At 35.6% G+C, this 12,848-nt stretch overlaps 1 protein-coding gene across 2 annotated transcripts in view; it reads left to right on the top strand.

Moving 5' to 3' along the window:
* The window catches only part of LOC129573916 (protein scabrous-like), a 50,094-nt gene that overhangs the window by 20,043 nt on the left and 17,203 nt on the right, over positions 1 to 12,848 (top strand). For both annotated transcript variants that reach the window (XM_055455089.1, XM_055455090.1), the window contains exon 2: positions 722 to 1,073. In XM_055455089.1, coding sequence (XP_055311064.1) covers positions 722 to 1,073 — 352 coding nt within the window. The remainder of the gene's footprint in view (positions 1 to 721; positions 1,074 to 12,848) is intronic.

Here is a 12,848-nt window from a genome sequence, read left to right as displayed (position 1 = left end):
CACAGTCGAAGAGCAAACACTGGTTGAATTCCGGCATTGTTTTATGCCAGTGCAGTCTTTTTTTCTCGGCTGGTTTTGTGTGTTCTCTGTTTATCACTGTGTGTCACCACATACATAACATGGTAATATGTGTGTACACTGTACACTATATATATACACACGCACACTGTACATTGTCTGTTTGCACAACCGTATTCGCCCATATTGCCCATGCCAATTATATTAACTATCAAACTTTATGTTAACACCACATGACTTTATCGCATCCAAATAAAACATATGCATATAAAGAGTCATAATGGTTTAGTAAATGACAGTAGCGCTGATAATTGTTGGATATATTCAACTGCGTCAATTACACATATTAAACATACGGTTGCTCGGTATCCGATGACGGTTGCTTAGAGCGCAGGATAACTGACGGTTATGATATATTTTTCATATATATGCTCAAACGAAACTCGAATACATGCTATCATCATTATTGCATTGAACATCACCAGATGGAAAGCAAGCAATATATATTCATGGCAATATATTGTCAGAAAAGTACAAATTATTTATTTGAAATTCCGAAGGGTTCAATTTCTATTAATATTATCCCTTTGAACAGAGGATTTGGATGGAATAACACGATTCACTAAATTCGTTGATTTTTTTCCCTTCTCATAGCATACTCATATTAATCGTATGTATTGATTCTTCTTCTCTATATTCGCAGGCATGAGGTGAAATCATTGAAGAAAATACGAGGCAGCCAATCGTCAAGCTCTACACATGCCGGATCGAATGTTGGCAATAAGGAGCGTTTGACAGTTGATTGGTTTTTGAAGGTTATTGCTGAATTTCGTGCTGAATTGACTGAATTGCAGGATGCGCAAAATAACACCACCCGTCGTTTGCAGCAACGTAATTGTGCCGAAGAATTGGTGGAATTGCGTGACGACTTTGATAAATTGAAATTGGAATGGAATGCGATCCGATTGCGACAAGAGAATCTCGAGCAAACTATGAAAGACCTGCAGACCGAAGCGATTCAACGTGATGACGATTTTCGACGTAGTCAAATCCAAGTACGTATATATGCTCAGTAAACTCTATCTGAACATAATCTTCTATTCAAACTCATCGCTCACCATCTGATTTGATTCCTGCCGATTATGTTATGTGCGACACCGAATGTTCAATGCGGTCAAACATTGGCTTAAAGGAAATCAAAGCCGAAATGAATTAAAGTTAAATCGAAATCCATAAACACCTGGTCGATTCAGTTGTATCCGCACGACGAGTTTTATTAAAATACCCGAGAGTGAGACGAGATGGTGACCAAAGGCGCAGATAGTATGTATACTGTATGGCATATGCGTTGATTGCACGAAATCAACGTCGGCATGGAACGAACCGATCCAAATAATAACGAAAATTTTACACAAATTTATAGTCACTTCTGATGATTTTAAGCATACAATATGTTCGTTGGTCAGAGTCGAAAGGTATACATACCATGAAATCACTGCGATAATGTATGTTGGTTTCTTTTCTTTTGGAACAATCATAAAACTGGTCAATGGTTCCGTCAAAAGCAGATGTTTTGCATCGCTCTTCTTTTTCACTTGAGTTTTTTTTCGGTTTATTTTTGTCGTTTTTTTTTCGTTGGTCTTTCGAATCTTTTTCCATCTTTTGTTTTTCGTTACTTTATCGTCGGTTCTCTTCATATCGATCGCTCATGAGCAATACATGTGATGGGTATAATGGTGTGCACGATGTACGTAACGGTTCAGTGAGTTCGTAAAACTTGTTGTTTTTAGCATCTCCTTTTTACTTTTTCTTTTGCTCCGTCTCTGTCTCTTTATCTCTTTTTAGCAATTCACTTCATTCGTGTAATTTGATTACGGACCTTCCCGCATTAAACTAAATAACTTTTCAACGAGGATAGGTGTTTGCAAAGTACTTTCCAATGATAGATCACACTCACATTCAACTCATACTTCTATCAATTATCCAATCACATTGTAAATAATTTCTCGTTTGTATTTATTCGTCTTCATTGAATCGAGTCCAAACTGACCAATGTGTAGTTTTGTGACTGCATTGGGCACATGCTAGACGAAAACACATTTTTTCAATCGGAAGAGATTGACTTGCGTCATCTACACACCTTGATTATTATTATTGTTATTATTGGCCAGGCAGACCGTATCGGTGTGAATGAAATGAAAAGTATTTCGGTATATCTTTCCCACTCACTGAGCTGCTGTTCGATGAATACACATTTGATTGAACTGGCCACCAAGGTGCTCGCCTCTTTTTCAAATCATGCTTTCAGCTCATTTCTTCTGACGTCCACTTTGCCACGTTGCTGTGCCATTCAGAAAAAAGGGCATTTTTGTTGTTGGGTTCCTTTGATGTCACCTTTATTTTATTCACGTACAAAATATCAAATCAAACAATTTTCGACGGTGTACACCATTTTCAACTCATACAGGTAGTTTTGATTTCGATTTAGCTCACTACATCCCAAACGTACGCATTCACGTTCATTCATCTGATTGTTGGATATAATATTCCATTTGTCCACTTTTCTTACAACACAAAGCGTAGCAGTTGTTTTCATTTCATCTGCTTTATTTTGTTCGGTTCATTTGCTTTAATGAGCATCTTTTTGGATCTTTTACACCATATCTATGGGTGAGGTTGAGAGGTGAGCATGTTTTACACACTTTGTTATGAAAAAGGAGAGTAAGTGTGGTTCCACTGAAAAGTAGTCAAACATGAGTGCGAAGGATTTAGAATGTTTGTAGCCGTGATAAACGAGAGCATGTTTCATATAACTTAATTTGTATTAGTGATGACCACGTTTTTTTGCAATAAAGTAAGTGGGAATTGGAAATAGAGTAATTGTTTTTGGTTTACCCGACTTGCGCACAATTCACTGACGCTATGTTTATTCAAGACAAACTAAAGAAAACTCGTCCCTCCCACAAAAACATACTCACCTTATCGAACATCTAAATCGACAACAACGAACACACTCTGCTCTGAATCTCACCTACACAGATACATTGTCGATACCTTTTGATGATATTATTTCGAGATAGGTTTTAAATGGCTTCGATTGCCAGCAAATGAATAATATTCAGTGGATCAATAAATTTCATCAAAGGGAGGTCCATGAATTATTTATGGCCTGATTGCGACATTTCTATCGAATTTTATACATATGTCATGTGAAACTCCCATGAAATAACACTCGCATTAGATTTTTAAAAGGTACATTCCATCAATATCACCATCAAAGCATTTGGTTAAATTGGAAATGAGATTGAAAATTCAGTGTGTGACCACGGCTCTCTCAAAATAAAATAAATACATAATCAAAGTATTGACCAATGTACATATCCATTACAGTTTTCGCCATTTTGTCATATCGTTTGGCTCAAAGTACACGAACAAACGCAATGAAAATTAATCGCACAAGAGATGTTATTTATTTTTGTAAAATTTCATATTTGAGATTTAAAATCAGTTTAGAACGAAATATCGTATTTCAGTTGAATCATCCAAAATTTATCATTGGTATAAAAAAAAATTGTGATTCGATCAAATAATATCCTATAAAATCAGTCAAAAACTACAGAATGATGTGAATGCATGTGTTCCCGCAAAACGGATTTTTTTCGCTCTAAATAACGACGTAGAACAGCAAAACCAATAATGGTACTGGGATTGCGATTGTACCATTTGATCGAAGAAATGATTGCACATGCTCTGCTTCCTTCGTTAGAACGGAGTATCTTTTACTCATCAAAACTAACGAGTTTCCGATATGCTATCGCGATATTCTTCATCAGTGCTATCGAACGAACGAGAAGAAAGGCATATTGTGGCAAATAAGCTGGACCTATATATGCTGCTATGCTGCTACACCAATAACAATGGTTTGTTTTACCGATTTAGTGGTACACCTGCTCGTCATTTCGTCGTTTCGCTGTGCCTTGTTTACTCGGTCTCTCTTGTTTTTATATTTCGTGCGCATTTCTCTTTCATCAAAACAATGTTCGTAATTAATTTCAATGACGATGATGACGATGCAGTAACAGCACCAGAGCATTTATCTTGATTCCAAAACGTACAAATAAAAATGAGCGCATATTTATCGAATTCGTTTTTTCTTCTTCTGGTGATTGGTCCGGTTTTGAATGGAATCTTGGTTATTCAATTCAAGTTGTGGTCAGTTGAATTTAATATACTTGTAATTTCATATGAGATTCGATCCTGTATTTAAACGATGAATTTCTTTGCTGTGTGCCGATCGACCCACTTGTAGCAGTGAAAGTAGTGCTCGACATTTTTTTTATAATAGCACTAATCAAAAAGTACCCATTTGTGGAATCAATGCATTGAACGAACTAACGAATACAGATTGACTTTTTTCGATATCGTATTAATATTTCGACATCGCATTAATTTAATGTTATTAAAATATTAATAACAAAAAATGTTATTACTTTTCCGTACACAACGTGTCAAGAGGAAGTATAGGAATTGGTCCCGAAAACTTTTTTTCGCAAAATTGGTTTAGATCATCATAAAAACTCATGAACACTTTTTGAGACACTTTTCCGTTCGTGTGCCGTCGTCGTCGTTGTCGTCGTCGTCGTCGTCGTCGTTGGTGTGTGTTAACACGATAACTCAAAAAATAATTGAGATAATCAAAATCTGGAAATGCCAAAAGTTTTGTATTCAAAAAACTTAGTTTAAGTTCGAAGATGAGGCATTTTTGATTTGATCCTGGGGTACTTGCCCTAAGAAAAACCTAAAAAAATTGACACTTTTGTATGGGAGGTGCCCGTAAATCGACTACGATTGGCTTCAAACTTTCTGGGATTTCATTTTTTGGGAGAAAAATTAGATTCTGAAAGTTTCACGTTGATCGTATTTGCAGGTTTGATTTTTTGTCCTCAATTTTTTTCGAAATTTTCTTGGAAAAAATTGAGGGCCAAAAACCAAACTTCTACAAAGGCGATCAACATGAAACTTTCAGAATCTTATTTTTTCTCCAAAAAATGAAACTTCAGAAAGTTTAAAGCCAATGAGAATCGGTTTACGGGTACCTCTCATACAAAATTTTCGAAGTTTTAGTTAAAGGTGGGCGTTTTGCGATTACTTAATCACTTGCACAATCATTTTTCGGATGATTAAGACGGCACTTAATCACTTAATCGCTATTACTCATGATTAAGTGATTGTGCAAGAGATTAATTAATCATATCGAAAAAAAATCGAAGAAAAAAATCGTCTGGCCAAAATTGACATGTTTTTTGTATGAAACTTTTTCCTCGAATTTTTTTCGATATGATTATTCGATTGCACAATCGATTGCACAATCACTTAATCGGGATTAATAGCGATTAAGTGATTAAGTGGTCGTATTAATCATCGCGAATTTCGGGTTTTGATTAAGATTAATAAATCTTAATCAGATAGTCCACCCATCTGTAGTTTTAGTTAAAGTGACCGATTTTTCACTTTATTTTCATTATAATATTTTCATTGCCTTTATTTCAATAAAATTCACAAAAAATAACCAAAAGTACCTACGGACAACGCAGGCCAACGGTACGGATAAGTTCGGGATTACCAATGTAATTCTTTTTATTACTTTAGTGTTAGTGTTAATAACTAATAACATTAACGTAGTATTAAAATATCAAAATATCAAAAAAAAGTTTCATACTAGACCTAAAAAATGTTGAAAAAATTGCGTCTGGAAAAAATCGACATGTTTTTTTGTATGAAACTTTTTTTTTTTATATTTTAATATTACGTTAATAACAATAGTTATTAAATTAACACTAACACTTACGTTAATATTAATGTCATTATTTGTTATTAACATTAACATTACGTTAATAATATTTTATGTTATTAACGATATCGCGAAAATAACGATATTTTAATGTTAATAATTATTAGAATATTAATGCCGGGAAATCTGTACGAACGAATGCGAAAAATTCGTTCTTATAATACCATGGTATCCCATATTTATTCTTGCAAAATAAACCGAGAATTGATTCTCTATTTTGCTAGTATTATAATGCTAATTTACAGTCGACAAAACGTGTTTTCTATCAAGACCAGAAGATGTAGGATCACTGACGTTCGTTCGCATTATGTTTATATCGGTCTCATGTGTACGAATCGTATATTTGCATCAAAAACAAAAATGTTGTGCCATTCACATTTTGGGAGCTGACAACATGTCATTATTTGCGATGAAATGGAGAGATCAAAATGCGTGACAGCATTAGTCAGAGAGATATACATCTTTCAAGCACAAACAACAACAACAACAACAACAACAACAACAACAGCAATAGCATCTGACAGGGAAAAAACCATGAGCGAAGCACACACGAGAAATCCGAATGAAAGACATAAAATTTCCTGATGCTTAAGCAGCAAAAACCACCACACATTAAAAAAAGAGACTGTACGCAATCTAGATTCCGCAAACACGTAGTGAATAGCCATGCAAAGCATGCGAAAGTACCATAGATTAAAATACTTGTGTGTCCATAAAAGCGAGAGATGAAAGCATCCCGAACAGCATAAAATCCGAGGCGAAATAACAATCAACCGAATGATAAATATAGACGAAGAACGGAAATGGAAAGAGAGATGGGGGGAAAGAAGGAATGAAGGGTGAGAAGTGGAGACAATGAGAGTAGAAAGCAAGAACCAAAGATGTGTAATGTGATGTGCTGCGTTGCGTTACGCTTACGACAAGTCGTATCAAAATCGAATAAAATGGATGAAAAAAGCAAACGCTTTCGCCCACAAAAAGGGACAACAATAAAAAGTATAAGACAAAAACGAAAATCGTATAAGCACAAATTGTATCCTACTTATGGCAATAGAAAATTGAGTTGTCGATCAACAGTTTAATCTAGCATTCAATGGATACATCGGAATCTATTGAATTCCATTCTCTGCGTTTGGCCATCGGATATAAAATGCCAATGAAATGAACCGAACAGTAGCGTACATAGCTAACGGTTGAGCAGAAGGATAGATAGAGAGAGAGAGAGACTATTTTCGGTATTTCATTCGTCAATAAAATCAACTTTGCCAATAAAATCCGGTTTATTCGGTTTTTATCGGTGGCAAAATGGAGAAGAGCATAAATACAACAAATAAAATACCAACGCTATATAAGTACTATTTCCAACCCATTCAATTTGTGTGCAATGATAGTAGTGTCATGATAAGTTGTACGGTCATCCGAATCCTAAAACTCTGCGAAATAAAAATCATCTCAATTGTTTTATTGGCAACGTGCGAAAACTACAGGACCTCAAGCAAATCGTTATTTCGATTACAGGCCTGACATAAAACGGCGCAATTGTTAATTACCGTTGCTCTGCCCAAAAATCCATGTTCTGACTCATTCCATTGTTTCTATTTAAACCAGTTTATAAGTAATTGTTTGTCTTTTATTTCTAGTGTTCGAATCATTAGAAGAAAACGAACTAGAAGTAAGAGCTAAATTGTACATTCCAAATACAGATCAACCTATCTGTATTTATTTATTTCAACCGCATCGAGCTCAAAAGCGAAATACGATACATAACGAAAATGTAGCACTTCTCTATGGTACTCCAATGCCTTTATGCTTGTGTCAATTGAAATCACAACCAACGTAAAATGTATGCGAAATTCAGAGTACATTTTGGGCATGATAAGGAGAAGAAAAAGTATCGTGCAAACAATATTTGCATATTTTTCAAATATAAATTGAAGTCGAGTGTGGTTGTATGATGGGAGTGCTTGTTCAAATAAAAATCTACCGACAAATAGTAGATAATAGAGTGAGCGCCATTAGAAAACTCATGAACTGGAATAGTGGTTTCCTGGACTGTTGTTTTGCTTTATACTAAAAATGCAACAATCCTCGAGTGTGAAGGAAAAAGGTTATCGAGTAAAGGCAAGATATGGCATCTTTTCTCTCTCTGGGCACTACATTTTTGACACTTGAAGATCATTCGTTCATGTACAACAACCTAGAGGGAGCTCAAGCAACAAACAAATTTGAATGAAATACAGGAATGAAAGAAAAAAAATGAACACAGTGGACTCGCGAAAATAAAATTTACAATTTCAACCAAAAGAAGTCACTGCGATGGGATTTTCTGGAGTAAATTTAGTCATTTTCAAACATGCTTACATACTTTGTACGACCCATTCCACGGGAAAGGTAATGAAAACATCGGAAAGAAAAATGATGAAGTAACAACAAGAAATAAATTACGCGACAGTTTGGTTTTCTGCGGAAAACATCATCCCCGAAAAGAAGACATTTTCACTACTTGATTTGTTTCGCAAGAAGTTTCCCTGTAAGAAAGTGACAATATTTTTGTTCTTTATTCAAATGAACGTTCAACTTCACTTAAATTGAAAATGATTCATATCTTTCTTCTTTAATTTGATACGTGTGGATTTTGAGCTCAGCATCGTTTATGAATTTACCACTTCCCTGCACACATTTGTGTCACAACAAAAGCTCTTCATGGCATTTTGTACTAAATCATGTTGGTTTGCAGAAATCTAAAACCTCAGACCAAAATAAACTGAAATAAAATGAAATTGAAAAAAAGAGATGAAAAGTTAAATAATAAGCTTTGTATCTTTTGCTCGGACTGATTTTTTCTTTGTTGCACTTCTTATTCAAGCATTTGTGCAACACGAATAATTGAACGAGAAAACAACTAACCGGAGAGAATTTTTCATCGTCTATTCTCTTCATGTTTTTCCTTATGTTGATTTTAGACTTGCGAGAGGCAAATATAGGAGAAAATACGCAGAAAATATCCGATTTGTGATTACAGCACCCTTGTTTTGTTTACTTTGCCCCATACTCAACGTTTTTTTTTCGTATGGGTTTTACCGTTATTTCAAACTGAGTTGCATTTGAGCGTTTCACATTTTGGATTTGTGTATACTTATTTTTATTGGATGGTTTTTGGTTCGATGTTGCTTCGATGTTATCACAACGATCGCTCATCTGAAAATAACCGACTGACAATAAATAATCTTCTGGATGGTATGTTAACCATAGACGATGGGCTATCGCTCTAGTGCTCTTTCTGAGTATATTACAACTGATGGCTGCTTCTTTGCATAGGAGAAAAATCGTGTTTCTTATTGCTAATTTCTAAGAGATTGGCCGTCCTTGGTGATTTTTTTTCTTCTCTTTTCTGAGCGATAGTAATAAAAGTAAATGCAAAGCCTCGAGCGAGTCAGACAGGTCGACCTTAGAACTAAGACAATGCAAGAAATTCATGCAACAAACCACATCGTTCATATTGTTATTTTTAGGCGAAATAATCATGTAGCTTTTAATGCTTTGTTGGTGAACCATGTATGTACCGTTTTGATATTACGATGAGCGAATTTTTTCTTCTTTTTTTTTTTTGAAAAGCGAGTAGATGGCGTTACGGCGTTTTTGCGTGCAGCTGAGCCATTAATCGAATTAACAGTTTTAACCACAGCTGAGGCATACATGATGGAAAACCAAAAACAAACAAAGTCGAAAGTTAAAACGTTTATATTATTTACGACCAATTTGCGTATTTATTTATTTTTTCCATCCAAATGTTGTCGTAAATTGTTGGTGTGTAAAGAGTCAAGTTATGAATTTATAATGGTTGTTGGCTGTTTGCAGCGTCGCGTTTTTGACATACACACAAAGAGCACACAGCACACTCCAGAAATGAGAAAATTCAATGAATATATTCTAATAACAATTTTATTAATGCAAATTAACAACAGTATCTTCCATTGAAAAGATGAAGCGTTGCGGTTAAAATTAATGCAAGTGTGAAGTAGACACGTTTCAATCATCCGGCGTAGTGAAAGCGCAAAAGAAGAACGCTCTTGTGCTTCTAAAGTACGAATATAGAATTTATCCGGATGTGTTCTGCGTAATATGAGATCCGTGTGTGCATGTTATTGTTATGAAACGACAAAAAGATTTACAAGTAATTAGAAAAGTTTGACATATTTATACGAACAAAAAAGAAATACGTTACACACATATATACATAAACAAGACAGTTGTATGGCTTGAAAGCGGGATTTTCACATCGTTAGCAATAATGGTTGTGCTTGCTCCTCGTATTATCGTATTCAAAATATTCATGCATATTTTTTGTCCGTTTCACCGAAGACAACGTTTTGTTAACGAAACGAAACGAAACGAAGCGAAACAAGGAACACACACGGATCTAAAGATGTAGCAAAAATCCGATAAGAGCATCAATACACACCAAGTCGCGAAAGAGAACGAACGTGGCAAATGACAACGAACCAGAAAAAAGAAACGCAGCAACAACGGCAACGGCAATGGCGATGATTCGGTGCGCAGGAGACAGAAAGGAATAAGGCAAGCAACAAATTCGTTTGACATCGGGCATGAGTGGCTTATGTGCAAATGCGACGAAGACTTTCCTGAATGAATTTATATGGATTTATGTATACACACCAATTAAGCGACACGATTTCTCCATCTTCCCATGCGATTCAGCCCGATTCCACCCCCTGCCGCCGTGCCAACATTTTTTTTTTTCGATTTCATTTCGTGTGTTTTCCAAGCATTCTTTTTTTCCTGCTTTTTTTCCTCTCATGTTTGTTGTTACTTGTTACGTTTTTGCTTCGTTGACATCATCAAGGGGCCCAAAAAATGAAACGCATTAAAAATTAATGCAAACGCTAAAATGAAATACATTTTCTGCCACACATATAAGAAAATATTTATTCCAGTCGTATGCGTAAACAACAACAAAACACTACAGAGAAGAAATGTCGGATCGCTGTGCATGTAAAAAGCTCTAAAAGAATGAAAATAAAACTTCCAGCAAAATCAACAGTGAAAAGATATCAAGGGGAAAATGCACGACCGCTGCCGCCGCCGCCGCCGCTGCCGTCGTCGTCGTCATCATCGCTGTTGTCGTTGTCGAAATAATTTTATTAAGTCATAAACGAATAAATCAGAAGTGGTGTTTGAGCATACGAAATTCGTGTGCTGCCATTGAGCTATCAATTTATGATTTATTCCGTTCGCTCTCTATTGGCACAGTCACAAACGCCGCAGAATACATCATATACACAACCTTTCAACGACATTTGGATTGTGCTCTCTGCGTCCTTGTCGCATGCTATTTTCACTTTTTATTGACTTTTGCTTAATTTATGGCCCAGCTAGATTTTAAAAAAATCGCACAGTGAGACAGAACTTCCACTGACGAAACAGATCCACGAAGTGTAACGTTTTCATCACAACACACACAACCATCAAGTGTTTGACATAAAAAGGGACTCTTTCCATCCTTATCATATATCAAGGAAAGAAACACCGGAGCTGCCCTAATATGTTAGCCAACATGATGACAATTCATCGTACAAACATAACAAATAATGTGCACAATACAACGCAATATTTTCTGCTACATATTTTATATTCAAAATTTATATTCGCAGAAACATATATTCATCACTTGGAAAAACAAGCACCAGACGCGCACAATGTACCAAAACCCATAAACATATAAATGAACAGTCGTTTTTCTCTCTCGTTTTCACTCTTTTTGGCATTTGCCTAATACAAAATGCACGCAATTCAATCACGCAAACCGAGTGATATCATTTTGCTGTTGCTGGTCGCCAGGCAAAGCATCGTACAAACACTGGCATCGTGATTCTTGTCAATGAACAACACAATATACATGCGCTCGTTGTCTGTTCGTTTATTTATGGCTGGGAACGAAACAGCTACAGGATAAATGGAACCAGATGGAAATCCATGTGAAATTAAGTAAATTGAATATTATTCGCTTTATGTGATTGTAAATGGTTTTGATGGATTTTGAACGTTGTTGCAAGTAAGCGAGTGAGACAGAAAAAGAGAGCGAGTGGGTTAAATGCAAGGGAGGATAGAGAATGGAAAGCGTGTGCAATTCCCAAGCACATACACATGATACATAGCATGTGTGATATTCAATACGCGCGTTCGCATCCAGAGAAATATTCACTATAACAGATTTTATTTGCAATTTCTTCCATTCCATCCTGGCATTCCTTGCCATCGCTAGTGATTGTATTTCATTGGAATATCTATCTAATGTTCGATGTGTTCAATGCGTGGTGAAAGATTCAACTGGTTTTTGTTTTGTCGGAAGATGTTTAAAGTACTTCGATAAAATGCGATTGAGTTTTCGTGTGTGTTCGAGAGCTGAATATATTGAAATCGTATCTACTTAATGCTTCTCACAGTGGTAGCCCAATTCTAGAATGTCTTGAAGATAACAACGTATCCATCGACAGACAATTGTTTGATTCCATTGCAACGTCTTTGTCATTTTGTTTGGTCGATAGTATAACATCGACAAGATGCAAAGTGCGATTTCTTCCTACTTAACAACTGAAGCATCCACTCTACGTCAACCGAGTGGAATGAACGAGTTTTAATGATACTTACGAACTTCGGCAACTTATATATATGTATATAGTATATATAAGGCCAAATGCTTCACCTGAAGTTCAAGTAAAACTTTATTTTATGATGTGTAATAAATGTCATGCGGATTTTTTGCCCCCGGAATACACACACACACACACACATCTAGCATTTCAAAATGATTCTGATACCTTCACTGAATAAGATAAGCGCACAGTGTGCAGCTAAACACTCTTGACTTGAGCTCATTATCAATGCAATTTTCGGTTTTTCTTTCACATTGTGAGCATAAATCGCGACATTTATTAATTTTTTTATTTTTCTTGCGATT

Source organism: Sitodiplosis mosellana, unplaced genomic scaffold (assembly GCF_009176505.1).
Source record: "Sitodiplosis mosellana isolate CC-2019 unplaced genomic scaffold, AAFC_SMos_1.0 Smas_scaffold_6150, whole genome shotgun sequence".
In the NCBI taxonomy this organism is placed as follows: domain Eukaryota; kingdom Metazoa; phylum Arthropoda; class Insecta; order Diptera; family Cecidomyiidae; genus Sitodiplosis; species Sitodiplosis mosellana.
The sequence above is the reverse complement of the archived record's forward strand: the minus strand, read 5'-3'. Positions and strand labels throughout refer to the sequence as shown.